The 17,264-nt window shown below is 41.6% G+C and overlaps 1 protein-coding gene across 1 annotated transcript in view; it reads right to left on the bottom strand.

The window, feature by feature from the left end:
• Positions 1-17,264, bottom strand: part of Grk5 (G protein-coupled receptor kinase 5) — a 198,959-nt gene that overhangs the window by 102,296 nt on the left and 79,399 nt on the right. Inside the window, exon 2 of the mRNA XM_021152022.2 lies at positions 6,940-7,035. Coding sequence (XP_021007681.1) covers positions 6,940-7,035 — 96 coding nt within the window. The remainder of the gene's footprint in view (positions 1-6,939; positions 7,036-17,264) is intronic.

Below are 17,264 nucleotides of genomic sequence, written 5' to 3'. Positions count from 1 at the left end.
TGAGAGAAGTTTCCCTTGGAGTTGCCTTATCAAGTCCCTTGTCTATATGTTTTCTAGAAATTGTGAACAGTGGAGTTTCAAATTTGGTTTTAGTTTTAGCTCTGAAATAAAGTTTTATACAGAAACACAAGTATAGAAAGTAACTAGGGCCTGGTCAGGTAGATACCTGGCAAGAATCCCACACACTTTGTACAGAGTAGCCTCTGACAACCTGAAGTCTAAATCATCTAGAAACCCCTGCCAGAACCCTATCCCAAGAATTGCCAAAGCTCATTGGAAATGTAAATCAGGAAAATACATAATTAAAAAAAATTAAACAGAAAAAAAAATAAATAAATCTTAAAAAAAAAATTGCCAAAGCAGAAACCCACTGACCAACTGCACAAAGCATCTGGTGAGTGCAAAGCCCGGGTTATTCCTTCAAGAGCACTAAGCTTGTAATGAAGAAAATAAGGAGGACTGGAACCTAGAGCTAATCCACACATGTAACACATGTCACCTGATGCTCTAGACCTACCACATCTAAAATTATCTTGCCCTCCAAGGACAAGCAGATGCTGTGCTTTATCAGAGCACGGTTAAGTGGTAGAATAACAGATGTGATGTGCCCTTATCACCCCAAGGTTGGCAGTGACGTCCACAGACACTTGGTTACCGTGGTAATAAAATCAAGAGCTCACTGCCAGTCTGACAGTCTGAAAGGCACTAGGTCACTCATGTGATTGTCCCCTCTGGCCTACAGACCCCTCTAGAAGCTCAAACTCACCAAGAAATAAAGTAAAAATTCTCTATAGTAACTGTGGAAACCAGCCTTCATTCACTGAGTGTTTTGGGGGTTTTGAGGGGACTTTTGGCTTTTTTGTTGTATTTTTTTCTTTTCTTTTTTTCTGTTTTATTTATTTATTTATTTATTTATTTTTATTATTTATTTATTTATTTATTTATTTATTTATTTATTTATTTGGTTTTTCGAGACAGGGTTTCTTGTGTAGCCTTGGATATCCTGGAACTCACTTTTTAGACCAGGGTGGCCTCAAACTCAGAAATCCGCCTGCCTCTGCCTCCCGAGTGCTGGGATTAAAGGTGTGTGCCACCATGCCCAGCTCTAAAAAATTTTTAATTAACTTATTTACATGTATGAATGTTTTGTGTGCATGTATATCTGTATACCATGTGCATGCCTGATACCTAAGGAAGCCAGAAGAAGGTATCAAATCTCCTTGAACTGGAGTTACAGGCAGTTGAGAAGCTGCCATATGGATGCTAATAATTGAACCCTAGCAGCCAGTGCTCTTAACCACTAAGCCATCTTTTCAGCCCCAAGTTGTGTTGTTTTCTTTTGTTTTGTTCTAACAGTGTCTCAATGCATAGCCCAGTCTAGCCTCAAACTTGTGGCAATCCTCTACAGCCTCTACTGTTTGAATTCTGAGATTGTAATTGTGTGCTATCAAGTCTGTTCATACTTAGTTTGTAATAATAACAATTGCATGCCTTCTTTTACAAATAAAATTCAGACCCCATGTGCCAGACTCAGTGCTCAGGTTTAAGAAAACCTCCTAGCCAGAAAAGGGGTCTGGACAGGAAGGGTATGATGTTTTCCAGTCTTGTGTGGTATATTGTATATATGTTGATAGGAGGTAGAAACATGGGGACTTATGGATGGGAGAAGGTAGTCCATGAAAAGGAGGGCTCAGGTAATTCCAGTCCCTGGGACACTGAACCTACTTGTTGAATTAATAACGGCTAATTCAAAGTAGTCAGTACGGTTTGGGGTTTTCCTGATAGTGAATCTGGGAACATCACCAGCTAAGCACTGCTGCTCCTGAGAAAAGTTAATACTTTGGTTTGTGGCTATCTCCACAGAGCAACTCCATTTCTCCCAGCCTTCCTGCCCATGAGTGCTGGGGCACATGGTGACACACGAAGCACAGTAGCCATTTTATTTCGATAGCCTCCTTACAAGTGCCACTCCTGCTGGGGTTAGAGAAGGCTTTGATTTATTATATAGCTTTTGGATACTTCCTTCAGAAATACTGCCAAATGGTGAAACAGTCAGCCCTTTCACTCAAGTCCTTGTTTACTTTTGTTAAATAAAAGAATAAAGTATGAAATGATCCTGAGCTAAATAAATAAAAATGCCACACTTTTGCCCAAACAGAACCATCTGCTTCACTGAGAAATATTTGCAGTCCTCAACAATCTTTTAAGATGACGTTTTCAGTCTTTCAAGCTTTGGACGTTCAAAGAACTTTGATTTGGGTCCTCTAACAAATTTACATGAACAATTAGCCTATTAACTAATACAACTGGAATTGAGCCCTATCCTTATCTCTCATGCAGCTGTGACTGCAATCTCTTAGCTCATGTCTGGGGCTCACATGAAAAGCAGATGCAAACAGGAAGGAATCCCTGTCCTAATACTTATTACTGCCAATCACTTTTCTTGTGTCTAGGCCAAGAGAGTAAGATACAGCCGGCCACTTCACCTGTCCATCAACCCATCCATACTTCCTCCCATCTGTTCTTTTCTCCATCCACCTCACTGTAACGCAGTAAAGATTCAAATGGAGAGAAAGTGCGGTGGTTGAGGTCCTTGAAAAAAACTCACATAACAATGTTATGGGAGGTTAAGAATGATGCTACTTCTTCCAGGAATGTTCTAATGGGTGGAACTGTATGCCACTATTCTAGATCTCAACAACTGGTCCCTCACTATCATAAAATGTTTTGTCAGGTATCACATCTCTGTGTTAGTCATTGTCTTGTGCTCAGCCATGATCACGCTTCAGAGGAACAAGAATATGTTTTGCCTGGTGGGTTGTGACCTGGTGGGTGGCACATAGCAAACACAAAATAAGTATTACTGACTAAGTAGATAAGTGTGCAATGCACAACAAACAAGACACAATAAAGAGAAAGATGGAAACATCTGTTCCTTGGAGGGAATAACGAGTCTCCATGATCTAGTACTAGTTGGAGCACAGGGCCCGATGTTTGCTGATGGTACTAGTTAATGGAAAGTTATAGTTCAAAAACCAATGGATTATACTGTCCTGGGTGGGTCAATCAGCCCTAGGACCCTGCCCACTAATTATAAATTGGAAAAGGAGTTTTATATAATATGCTCCCAGTTCCTTGAGTTAGGGACTCTCTACAAAGCTAACATCACTGTGTTAAGTACTCAAGTTGCAGCTTTACAGGGTCATGGGCTGATCCAGAGCCCAGGCCTACCTTCCTAAACAGTGTACAAAAGACCATAGTTTGGTGCATATCACCATGCTAATATTCCTAATCTTTGAGAATAAGAGTAGGAAAAGTGTTAAATTAGATACTTTCAAGTTTAAAGATTAGCTAAAGTTAAATTTACTCACAGCAAATACATCCTAACTTTTTTTTAAAAAGAGTACTAATTTAAAATATTTTGTGTCAATCTTCATCCAGCCAGTAATTTATAAGATCTATTATGTGGCAAGCAGTACTTCAGGAGTAAAGAGGTAAAATACAGCCACTTCTAACCCAGAACAGTTGGTCCAGTAGAGAAGACAAAAAAAACAAAATATACAAGTAAATGAACAAATGAAGATGACTTCAAAATGGGGTTATGAACAGAGACCATTCAATAAACAGCTCTACATGAAAGAACATAATTATAGCAGACTCTTCTTTAGATGGCTCCCTGTTAGAGGTGATGTTTAGTCTGGGACCTTAAAGTCCTCTGGCAAAACAAAGTGTAGGTAGAGGGAATAGCTAGGGCGAAGGCTCCAGAGCTGAAAGCAAGCTTGAGAAAACACAGGACAATAAAGTGTCCAGAGCATCTGTGAATGGAGGAGGGAGTGACCCAAGGTCACTGAGGATGGACTGCAGAAGGCAAGGTAGAGACTATGATGCCAAGGGACTATGTTCTCCTATGAAAAAGATATCATCTAGCCTTTCACCAAGGTCTACCAAAAATTCACACTTCCTTTGACCACAAAAGTATACAATGCCCACAGTGATATTAGCAGTGCCTGGGACATTTTACCAACAGAATCTGCAAATCTACTCATATTGTAATTGCTGCAGATATCCAAAAATACCAGTTATGCTCATCACAGATGCAAATACACAATAGCTATTAATCAACTGTTAGACCTTGTTATTTCAAGCATTAATAAAAAAGCACATACATTTCTAAATTTTACATTGTAAAAGTATTTAGTAACTGTATATGAAAAGAACTGGTTTCCTTGGTAACTGTTATTCTATTTTGCATATGAAAAAAGTATTATTCTGAAAAGGGGTCCTCAGGCTTCACCCTAGCCAAAGCTTTTTGTTACCCATGACCTACCACCCACAGGTCAGAGTTAGAGGTTCATTCCAAGCAGGGTAGAAAAATGAATGTGGGGCGGGGGTGCAACAGAGGAATAATTGTTAGTTTCTAACGTCATCTGGGGGGCTGGGTAGAGAGGATCTGTGGCTGCCCAAGGCAATGCTGAAGGCAGGAGAAGTCTGTGGCTTTTAGTAACCACTGTTCTAAATGATTCTAAGGAGGCAGCATCTCAGGGTCTTTGTCAGCTTGACTCCTTTCTCTCATGGACAGCCTTCCCACTGCACCACCCCACACTGCCTAGTTGGCCCTTTTCAGTGCCTGTCCTGGGACACCTTCCCAGGAAGCTTCAGAAAATGAGCTCATGTGTCCACAAGAAAAACAAACTTGGTGTTTGCCACTGTTTGGTTTGTGTATTGGTCTAGAAAAGAAATGGGATTTTTATGTAAGAAAGCCTTCCAGCAGGACCCCAGCAGCTGCTGGGCAAACACCACAGCGACAGACTATAAACAGGCAAAAGGCCCAACTCCTGGCCCAGGCCCATATGCGACAGACCCTCTGCTTACATGGGCCTTCTTGTTTTTTCCAGCGTCTTCCCCACTGCATCAACACACAGAGGCTTTTCAACACTCTCTCAGAGAACCGAGAGTCATTTTCAAACGGGAGGCCTGGTTTTCATACTCATGGTTATAGGCTCTACCAAGAGACTTGTGAAAGCACTTAAACTGGGCTGGAGCTGTTGGGTGAGAGTCCATGAGACTTCAAGAGCATAATCTCGTGTTCCCAGATCTTCAAGTCAGAAATGAACAGAAATACCCTCTGCCCTAAGAAGGTGAAGGATAAGCAGGAAGCCCTGTAGGAAAGAAGAGTATAATGAAGGTATCTGAGCCCCTAAACTTGGATGAAATTTGGGTACAGCTGGAGTCTGGGTAAGAACAGTTACCCTCAAAGGAAAAGAAGTCCTTTAGAGAACAGAAATAAATAAGAAGGGATGCTGACCTTTGAATTTAGGACCAGACTGCTAATGAACTGAATGTCTACATCCAAATCAAGGTACACATGCTGAAACCTAACACAATGGATTAGGAAGGGAGCACTATGAATAGGGTCAGAGCCCTGGCATGAAGAGGAATGAGAAACTGTGTTTTCTTCTACTAAGAAAACCATCTATAAAGTAGAAATGATCCTTCATCTTGAACATCTAGAAACAAATAAAAGTGAACATCTACTGTTCAAGCCACCTGATCCATGTTATTTGCAATAGTGGTCTACACTGACTGAGATAGAGGCTATGTGGGTCAAGGTCTGGAAGTAGGTTTGTCATTGCAGGTGTGAGCCAAAGAAGCAGGTCTGCACTGTGTCCACAGCTTCCCAGATGCACTGTCTGCCTCTTTCTCAACATTTCCTTTTTAATTATTTATTTTATGAGCTCTATCTACAATGTATGTGCCTGGTATTTAAGGCAGCTAGCAGAGGGCATTGAGTTTTCTGGAACTAGAGTTACAAATGGTTATAACCTACCATATGGGTTCTGGGAATCAAACCTGAATCCTCTGAAAGAGTAGCCAGTGCTCTTAACCACTAAGCCAACTCTCCAGTTCTATCTGTTCCTTTCTAGAAAGTACAGGTTGGTTCTTTTAATTTTTTTTTCCTGGTGAAGAAGTAAGGGTCCTTTGTCAATTTGCAATAACATATTAGGTTTTGTCCTCCTCTGCCAACACCCTATCAGGGACATAACAGGAGCAAAAAGGAAAATCTTTTATTCTTTATATCTCAACGGCCTCACTTATCTGCCTACTCTCTACATTCCAAAATCTTCTATGCTTCCTGGAGTTTTCAACTGCCCTTGATGAAAAAGATAAAGAACACTGCATCTACTCCCTCTTGTTTGGAACCAGAAGTACCTGAATTTCATATTTGTATGTTTTTACACTCTTAAAAAGCACATGAACCCAATACAACAAAATATGCAGACTTCTTTAATCTGGAAGGAATATGCTATGTTTGTCAGACTCATTTGGTGTGGTTGCTATGTCCCCAAAGGAGCTAAGCAAAGGCTATTGTTGTTGAAGGTGGCCATGCCGGGGCTAGATAAAGACAACTAGGCTGAGTCAATTGGCTACTAGCTCCACCATGAATGCCAGGCTCCCAAGTGAGAGGGACAATGAGCCTAAAACAGAGTTGTCTCCCAAGAGCAGGATGTATGGGATCCAGGAAAATCAGGACTCCTGTAACCTGCCCAAAGTATCCTGTACATTTTCCTATGGTTACTATAAAAATTACCATAAACTAAGTGGATTGAAACAACACAAACTATAGGAGACTCTGTTCTCTGGAGACTCCAGCTGGCCCTGGTTCATCTTCTCTGCTCTAACTTAATCTGGGATAATGGGGGCCAGTTAAAGAGCCATTGTGCTTCAGTTTCTCCTTATGTAATTAAATAACAGCACCTACCTCAAAGGATACCTAAGAAGGAAAGTTTGTCCTGGCACACACAAAATAGTGATCAAATGCTGGTTGTACCTTCAGGCCTATTAGCAAAGATGTCAGATGGAGCCAGAATTTCTGTATCTGCTTAGTTAAATTGTATTGGCCTAGTTTACAGAGGCCTTGACAGCTAATGTGCTCCTTACCTATGGTCCTTCGGAGGTCTTCACACTGGCTGATGTGAGGAAACTTCAGGATTTCCTTCCACTTCTTGCTTTTCCCTTTGCGCTTTCCTCCACCCCCTGCAGAGATGGAAAAATGCCACTGATGTTGGTGCTGCCCAAAGCTTCAGAACTTGCATTCCACCCACCCCATGAGCCTCTCCACAGCTTCTGGGCTTTAGGTTTTGGTTTTTGGTTTTTTGTTTGTTTTTTTTTTTTTTAGGGTATTTTTAAAATTATATTCAACACAATATATATTTTTATACCAATCATAAAAATGGTGAACATGTTATTAAATGAACATAAATAGATAAAGTCTTTTGTTTGTTTGTTTGTTTGTTTGTTTTGTTTTGTTTTGTTTTGTTTTTAGTAGAGCTTTAAAATCTTGGCTCTTACTCTGGTACAAACCCAAAATAACAATTTTTAGACATTGGAGTTCATTGTAATAAGGCTGTACTTCAATGTCCCTCACATCACCAAAGGATTTTACCTCCATAGTAGCTAAGCTAAGAGTTGACAGTTCTGTTGCGCCAAGGAATGAATTGTAGGCACAATTATTTGGATAAAGATTTCCTGCTATGGTCAAAACTATTTGACTTGAGTGATTGTCATCATTCTCAGCCCACAGGGTCCAGGTTGCATTCATTTAAGAAATGGTGTTGTATTAAGATGGTCTATTCATGAAGTCATTCATCAACTGTTTCAATGAACAATGGTTCTACTTGGAGGGTGGCACAGACATTAGGTGAGGGTAAGATTCTGGTTTATTGGCTGTGATGATTTTGAAAAGCATTCATCTCAGCAAAAGAGTAACTTATCAGGTTCTCTCCTTCAAAATTGATACAATAATTATAAATATCAAGCAAAACATTCAGTCTCACTCTGTTGTTCTCTTCCAAGCCACCTTCCAAATTAAGTGTCTACGTTTCTTTTAGCTGTATAAATAATTTTCAAATATGTAAGCTGTTCTGAAAACCATAGTATAGTGCAAATACATCAAATAAACAATCCTACTAATAGAGAGGCTGAGATAGGAGAAGCATGATTTTAAGACCATTATGTGGTATACAGCGAGACACTATTACATACAAACAAGCAGAAAGTATATATGGATTGTACAATATTGGACCTATTTCTCCAATTACTATATTAGAGAGACCACTGGATGACAGCCAACAAATTTCTAATTCCTCATATTTTTGAATTTCAATTGATTAGGATATGTTGGTAATATTAATTTTCATATTAAGAGATATTAAGAAAAAGTGATTATTTCCTGCTATTCTTGTTAGAGGTGGAATTATGTTTGTGTGAGTTTGTTGAAAGATTACTTTCTTGCTTTTTCTAGGGTGTAGTTTCACTCCTTGTGTTGGTGTTTTCCATCTATTATCCTTTGTAGGGCTGGATTTGTGAAAAGATATTGTGTAAATTTGGTTTTGTCATGGAATATCTTGTTTTCTCGGTCTATGGTAATTGAGAGTTTTGCTGGGTATAGTACCCTGGGCTGGCATTTGTATTCTCTTAGGGTCTGTATGACATCTTCTGGGATTTAGATTAAGACAATTACATGCCCTGAACCAAATATGTGCATGTGCATACATGTATGCATACACACACACATACACACACACACACACACACACACACACACACGCACGCTCAATTCTCAGACACAAGGATTCAGCTTCCGGAATAAGGCTGATAGATTGTGTAAAACAGAATAATGCTACCCAAAGATGTCCTAATCCTGGGAATCTGTGAATATGTTAAATTATACAGAGGGGGATAAGGTTAAAGACAGAATTATAGACAACAATAGAAACATTTTCTTGAATTACCAAGATAGGTCTATAGTGGCTAGTTATGTCAATTTCACTATATTTAAAATCACCAAGAAGACTGGTAAGGTGTACTTTTGAATGTTTCTATGAAAGTATTTCCAAATTTATTACTTGAAGTGAAAAGTCTTACATTGAAGAGGTGGCATGGTTACATGGGCCTGGAAGTAAAGAAAAATGAAAAACAATAAAGCCACCTAAGTATCAGTTTCCTCTTTTCTCTGCTTTCTGGTTTTTGTGATTCAAGTTCTCTATTCCACCATGTTCTCTCAGCTATCTTCAAAGGGTCTGAACACTGAAACCATGAAGCAAAATAAATCTTTCCTTCCTTATGTTGTTTTTGACAGGTCTCAACAACCCAAAAACAACCAATAAAAGGTTCAGTGGGATAAAGGGAGGCAGAAACATCAGATCCGAGTAAGAAAAAAAAAAAAAGTGAGAAAAGTCTGTCTGGCCCCTGTGAGCTATGAAGAGGTAAAGGACCACAAGCCAAGGAATGGAGAAGGCCTGTAGAAGCTGGCAAGGACTAGAGAGCAGATTCTCTTCTAGAGCACCCAGAAGAAGCCTTTCTTCACACTTTGTTTTCAATTCAGTGAGACAGGGGTCAGACTCCCAGCATAAAGAACTGTAAGTTAATAAATATGCAAGAGTTTTGATCCACAAAATAGTATGTGTTGCTTCAATCCACTTGTTTATGGTAATATTTACAGCAACCACAGGAAAACGATACAGAATACTTTGGACAGGGGTGTTCTCTCCCCCACAAAATGACCTCCACACCTACATCTGGCCCTTTAGTTCTGCTAAGGATCCCATAATAAATGATTCTTCTATAACTCAGGCAGACTGTAACAATACCTAATGTTTTAAAGGTCGCCACTTCCAGACAAACAGGCCAAGTAGTCTGTTGGGTTAAATTACATATTTATACATTTTTTAAAAAGATTTATTTATTTATTTATTATATGTAAGTACACTGTAGCTGTCTTCAGACACCCCAGAAGAGGGCATCAGATCTCATTATGGATGGTTGTGAGCTACCATGTGATTGCCGGGATTTGAACTCGGGACCTTCAGAAGAGCCAGTCAGTGACCTTAACCACTGAGCCATCTCTCCAGCCCCCTAAATTACATATTTAATGACTGAAAGTGTTAACATCCTTTATTGTTTCAATAGAACTTGATTTTTGGATTTTTTTATTTTGGTCTGTTTTGTTTGTTTGTTTCATTGACTGGTTGGTTTGGGTTTTTTGAGACAAGATTTCTCTAGGCTATATAAGTCCTGGCTATCCTGGAACTCAGCTCTGTAGAGTATGCTGTCCTTGAACTCACAAAAATCAGATTGCCTCTACCTCCCAAATTCTGGGATTAAAGATGCACACCACCACCACCTAGCTTATTTCTCTGTATCTTGAGATATAGACAAGCTATGCCCAATCCTGCTACTGCACAAATTCTTCCATCATCCTGGCCACAGTTGCCCCTAGGCCTGCTGTCCTACTTAAGTGGGTTGTCAGGCTTACAAGGGGCTAGAACCCTGTATCCTACCTCTCTGCCTCGAAGGGCCCAGTCAGGACCCAGCAGTAACAACTAGTTATTTCCCCAGGCTTAACCACCTGGGAACCCAGAGGCTCAGATCATTTTCCTTGGTCACATTCAATCCTGATCATCTTCTGCCTCACTTTATTTCTCTCTGGACCACTGCTTTCAGAGCCTTTGCACTCACTGCTCTGCCAGGAATACCCCCTTCCTACTTTTCTTAATGTTCTTCACCCTTGCTTCCAGTCTCAGCTTGTATCACTATCCTGACCTGGTCAGCTAAAGGATATCTGTTTTTCACCTTATCCACATGGTTCAACAGAGCTTTAGTTGGTTGCTCAGTCTGTCTCTTGAACATACATATCAGCTTATGATCATTCATCTCAGCACATTTCCATTGACTCATTTGAGAACTGCATGTGAATGACCACTAACAGTCAGACCTGTACTCACAGTGTATAAAAAGTGTTTTAAGAAATTGGTGAGCTTGCCATTACTGATGGTAGACATATAGTAGTAGAGACCTAGTGTGATGGTTTGGAGATATGGCCTTGGTGGAGGAAGTATTTCACTGTGGGCATGGGCTTTAAGAACCTCATCCTAGCTGCTTAGAAGCCAGTCTTCTCCTAGAGGCCTTTGGATGAAGATGTAGCACTCTCAGCTCCTCCTGCACTATGCCTTCCTGGATGCTGCCATGCTCCCACCTTGATGATAATAACCTGAACTTGAGAACCTGTAAGTCAGCCCCAATTAAATGCTGTCCTTATAAGAGTTGCCACAGTCATAGTGTCTCTTCACAGCAATGAAACCCTAAGATACCTGGTCTTGCATTTTCTGCCATTCTCTCTCAGCCCATGGTAAATACTCAGCGTATGCTGATTAGATGTGAATGTGTGCTTTATCTGAGGCACATATTTCTTTCAGGCTCTACTCTTTACCTTTCCTACCCCTCTATCTGCCAAAGTCACACCTGGACTCTTAGTACAGTTCCAACAGCCACTTTTCATAATGCCTTTGAAAAGCAGAGCCCTATCTGGCACTCAGCCTCCTTAAAGGGGTAAAGGGAGACAATGATGTGGTTAGCACAATACTTGTTAACTGCAAGCTTTCTTCATGGCTACTTAGCAGGAAAAGAAATGATTGCTTGTGGAATTAATGACAACCTCTCTTCTACTGTAGGCCTCTGTACTAGCTGTACCTTGAGTCTCACTCACAGATCAAAATCCTGTGAGAGAAGTTCACCAAACCAACACTATCACAACTGCAAGCACTAGCTCATAGTCATCTAAGGATGCAAGCAGCCTTGAGTCTCTGTCTTTATTGGCTTCTCCACTGTAGCCTTACAGCCTGTAAAGACAACCCAGTCTCTGTCACTATGAAGATTACAGTTCATTCCAAGCATTAAAGCTCGATGAAACACCAGAGAGTAGTGGTCAGAGCTAGAGAGGAAGCATGGAAATGGGTAGCCTCAGAAGGAGGATGGCCTAGAGATGGGCAGGATGGCTCCCACTACAGAATAAGAAAGGGACAAGATGTAGGGCTGAGGTGCCAGCTGAACTATGCTTGTTTATGGCTCTAAAGAAAGAAAGCCACAAAGGACCAAGAGGATAGGCCTTACGCTTGAATGGGAAGGAGTACAGGGGCAAAGCCTGAGAGGGGGCACACTAAGAAAGTATGTGTGTTTCTGGACCCAGGAGCCTCAGTGTCCTGCCAGGTTCTTCATGGTACAGTTTCTGGAAGCACTTTTTATCAAATGCCACCTTCTTGGTTTTGCTTTCTTAGCCACCAAGTAATCATCTCCTCTTCCTCTGATTAGGGAATGGTAGGAGGAAGGAGGGAACCAACAAAATCAAGAACCCTTCCATGGGAAAGTATGCCTCAGCAGTGAATATTATACAGGACTTGCCAAGTAATAACAGTTAGCCTTTATGTCTCTTTTACTTTTATTGCCTTTTAGACAGAGCCTTACTATGTAACCCTGGGGTGCCTGGAACTCTCTGTGGGTTGGCCTTGAATTTAAAGAGATTAAAGAATTTAAAGAAATTAAAGAGATAGATGGGCTTCATTCTGCCTCCTGAATGATTGTGCCACCAAAATCAGCTATTTAATTTAGAAGTTAAAGATATGTGGTGTTTCTTACACACTCAGGGCCAGGGATCACGGTATCCTCTTTTACTCTTCATATAACCCTAGTGATAGATAGATCCTAGTTATTGAATCCATTTTGCAGATGAAAAAATAGAGTCACAGAAAGGAAAGACTCTCAAGTCATCAGAGTTTGTGTCACAACTTGAGCAAAGGCTCAAGTGACACTATAAGACTGATGCTCATTTCCTCTTTTAAGAAATGAGTGAAAGGGGAAGCTGGAGAAAGCTTTGCGGAAAGCTTTCTTCTTGCTCTTCTGTTGTTACTACAGCACTTGTTGAAGCAGCAGTCCAAGGACGTTTCCAATGCTGAACTCAGAGGGATTAGGAGCCTATGAGTCTGATACAAAGTTCTTGAGCAGCACCAGGGATATGGGATAAGTGCTTGCACTTCTTAGAAACTTTCTTGTTCTCTGATTTCTCATCACCCTGTCTACTTCTAAATAGGATCTATAGAAACACACAGGAGTTTGAACATGTCTACTGAAAATAATCCCCCCACTTCCAAAATTTGGTGATCAAGGCTCTGATTTGCCATGACAACTATCCCATTTGTCTGTGTCTTGTCTGCCTTGCATCACATGATAACTGGCCACTATTAAATCCACAGAGTTCTCACGACCTTTCACCAGCTTTCTATCTTCCTTGCTGGTTATAATGTCCCTGAGGAAATCTGACTGGCTGGCTCTTCTTCTCTCTTGAGGCCAAGCATCATACTCTTGCCTGGAGTCTGCAACAGTCTGATAGGTCCCATCACCATGAATGGAAAGGAGGTCATGCAAGCAAGTTAGAACAAAGGTACCAGTGATGGCAGGTGTGACTCGAGGGGGCATGGGAGCCACCAAAGCCATCTGCTCATCCTCCTTTTTGGAATACTGCTGATACGGCCGGGCGTGGTGGCGCGCACCTGTAGTCCCAGTAGCTTGGGAGGCTGGGGCAGGATTGTGCCACAAGTTCAAGGCCAGGACCCTGGGTGTCAGGAATACTGCTGATAGAGACCTAGTGTACACAGACCTTAGACTTCCTGGAAGCACCCCCCTACAGATTAAAGGCCTATGGTTTGGTAAGGTCTATGTTATGTCTATGCAAGGGACCAGTTTGTTATAGATTCTCATCAAGGTGAGCCCTTCTATTATGCAAACTACATAACATATAGGAAAGCTGTAGAAATCAGAGATATTCTCAATATACTCTGGCCATGGTCTGAGAGGTTCTTACATGCCCTAATGCTGTGTTATAGGTCGCTCTGTTGTATTTCCAGGCTCAAAAGGCCAATTACCCACCTGCTCCCAGCCAACACCTAGATAGTGATGCTACAATGCTGCCTGAAAAGTGTGTGTGGTTAGACTCTACTTAGGTCTTTACATTCAGGTGAGTTCTAAGGATTCATCTACCCCATACACCATTACTATCCCAGATGAACGTATCTAGAAGAAACCCTCATAGAAAGGGCGGCCTAAAGCATGCATGCACCACAGTCTCCTAAGTAAGTATAAGCCATGAACTCTGGATAACTAAAGTCCATTCTCCTTTAGTCAAGGACAAGCAGGAATACTGAGGAGGCATGGCCTTTGTCTTAGTTACTTTTCTATTGCTAGGATAAAACACCATGACCAGGGGAGCTTATAAAGCAAGCATTTAACTAGGCTTAGTTTCAGAGTATTAAAGTTCATGATGGCAGGGCAAAGGTGTGAAGAACAGCTGAGTGCTCACATCTTGATCGGCAAGCGTGAGGCAGAGAAAGCACATGGAGAATGTTGCATGTCTAACAAGGCCACACCTCCTAATTCTTCCCAACTATCTCCACCAACTGGGAACCAACTAGTCAAACCCATAAACTTAAGGGGATCATTCTCATTTACAAACACCATCTTGGGTCTTGGTGTCTGAGTGTTTGGGGACTTCCCAGCTAGATATACAATTCCAGAGATGGGCAGGATAAAGAAGTAGAGAGTTCTAGAAACACAGAGCAGCTTCCTATCTAACCCTGATCCTACCACACGGCAGAGCCAACCCTAGGTACCTGGAAGAACCAGATCAGAGACTCAGGAAGAGCCCAAGGTCACATAAGATTGGGTCATTCCACGCAAACTTTATATGCCCCAGTACAGGGGAAAGCCAAGGCCAAAAAGTGGGAATGGATGGGTAGGGGAGTGGGGGGGGGGAGGGTATGGGGGACTTTAGGGATAGCATTGGAAATATAATTGAGGAAAATACATAATAAAAAAATATTAAAAAAAAAAAAGATTGGGTCATTCACACTCCACTTACATTCTTGACAGTCTGAGAGATGAAGAATCAGGCCATGGAGCAGCCTGACAAAACTAGGTAAGACAGGAATGAGGTGGGCAGAGAGAGAAGTCAGAGGAACTATAGGCAAAACAGACTCAAAACAGACTATTTTTAGGCCAATTGGTCTGCCTAATAGTCTGCTCTTTTATTGGCACTTTTATTAGGGGCTTCTGTTGTAACAGAAGATCTCAGTGATCAGGGAGAAGCTGTGGTGGGACCAGGAGTCTCAGCACATCCTAGGCCTCCCAGCAGTCCTTGCCTCTGCAGAACTGGATGTGGTGAGATGAAGACACACAGTTCTAACCCAAAAAAATTCCATGGTACCGCAGTTTCCAGCTAGAAGAACCCAAAACTTCCAGACTAGAGCATGAAGAGGCATGGTGTACTGCCCAGGGCATGTGGGGTCTGTGGTCTGTAGCAGGTTCCAGCATCTCTAGGCCCCACCTCATGGCCACACCACAGTTGGGGTTTCAGGAGCAGAAAAACCTCAGCCACAACCAGGGGATCCCACAACCTCAAATTAGAAAAACCAAAACCAACACAAGGCCTGGTTACCAGTCACCATGGGGACAAGGAGACAGGCCTCCTTAGCATCAGCAACTAAGCCTGAGAAAAGTATCTGGCACAACTTGGAAGAAATGCACAGCTGAGGAAGGCCCCTTGGGAAACTCTTACCCAATGACAGAGCTAGCACTGGAGGATGCATCCTTGGGTGGCAGTCATGATGTTACACATCCGCAGTCTTACAGCATCTTAACTACAATATAAACAACGCCACTGTGCTGAGCCTAGCATTGCTAACTCACTCTGTGTTTTTTCCTGCATTTACACAGAAAAAACTGTTACCACTTTGATTTGTTGTGTTAAAAACCAGCACCTCAAGTTCAAAGTACCTGGCACAATATAAGTGCCACTCAATGTGGTAGTCAACATCACCCCCATCTTCATCATAGCTATCCCAGACATAACCACCTCCATTATCACCAGCATCCCTCTTGACTAGCAATAACACCACCTCCAATACCACCTCCACCACCATCATCATCACTACCACCATCATCTTCATTGCAATGATCACCATTATCATCATCACCATCATCCCCATTATAATTCCATCCCTATTTAGTAAAGCTATTTGTAAATGACAGAACTGAGGACTCAGAGCTGCTATGAGACAAACTAAATATTCTGATTCCAAGTTTATCCATGTTTTTAATTAACCAAATCCCTACTTCAAACTTACTCCACCACTACCACCACACACTCTAACCACACACACTCCATTATTAGGATGTTCAGATCTGTCCCAACACTGCCAGAAATGTCACGGAAGTCAGGCAGGCACTGGTAATATAGCCCACTACTTCTCGTGTCTCATGTCCTCCCTTGGTGAGTGCTTGATCCACATCAGCAACTTTTTCTCACTGTTCCTCAATTACCTGAGTAAGTACCAGTGTCCCACATCCTATACTCACAAGGACAATAGTGGGTAGCTGTGAGGTTGGGACATCCAATATGAGGTATAAAAATGTAAATACTTAACACCTTCTTTGTTAAAAAGAAAAAGACATAGTAATGATGCTTATCCTTGGACTCTAGAAAGTTCTCTCAGTTGGTTCAAACTTGGTAGAGAAGTCTCACTATCCCCTTCCCACTGAAAGAACAAGGGGAAGACAGAGACAATTTCTGTGTCCCCACTGAAAGGCTCAGGTAGAGAATGGTGAGCTGCCCCTTGCACCAGGCAATGGCAAGCCTTTCTACCATGTCTGATGGAGAAGGCAGGGGTGCACAACAACGCTAGGGTTCCCATCATGCTCTAGATCAAGCCTTCCAGATTTTTTCAAAAAGAGGTAACAAAAAAAAAAAAAAAAAAACACAGAGAAAGATGGAAAGAAGGGAGGAAACAGGAAGGGAGGGGAGAGTAGAGGAAGGGAGGGAAGGGGAAAAGAGGGAGAGAGAAAGAGAGTTGCCAACCATCTCTCTCTCTAAAGAAACTGCTCTTTCTACAATTTTCGAGGACCTCAGGATGAGCATCTGAAGGGCACTATGTGTCTCTAGCAGAACAGACATGAGCATCCCTGCACACCCAGGTAAGCAATACGTGAGTAGAGCCCACTGCTGCTAGGTGAGTGCTGCTTCTTCGGTAAGCTCAGACTTTTACTAGCTGGCAGATTTTAAGTAAACAGCTCTTTAAGTCTTAGTTTCTGCACCTACAAAATTATAAGAGAACATCCACTTTGCCACTCAGGACTGTAAGAGTAACAGAAATCATGGAGAAGGTTCAGTGCACTCAGGTACTCAGGGAAAGAGCCGATTATTGTTGGGTATTTGTTTTCTTACACCAAGAACAAGCTGTGCGCTGTTAGCATTCCTAATGCTTCAGATTTCCTCCCTTTTGTTATACCACGGTTATACTGAGACTTCAAGAGTTTAAAATCCTAATTCTTATAAATTAGCCCAGCTCTAATAAAACATCTCACTATATGATCCACTTTTT

This window comes from Mus caroli, chromosome 19 (genome assembly GCF_900094665.2).
Source record: "Mus caroli chromosome 19, CAROLI_EIJ_v1.1, whole genome shotgun sequence".
Lineage (NCBI taxonomy): Eukaryota > Metazoa > Chordata > Mammalia > Rodentia > Muridae > Mus > Mus caroli.
Note: the sequence above shows the minus strand (reverse complement) of the source record. Positions and strands in the feature narration are given on the sequence as shown.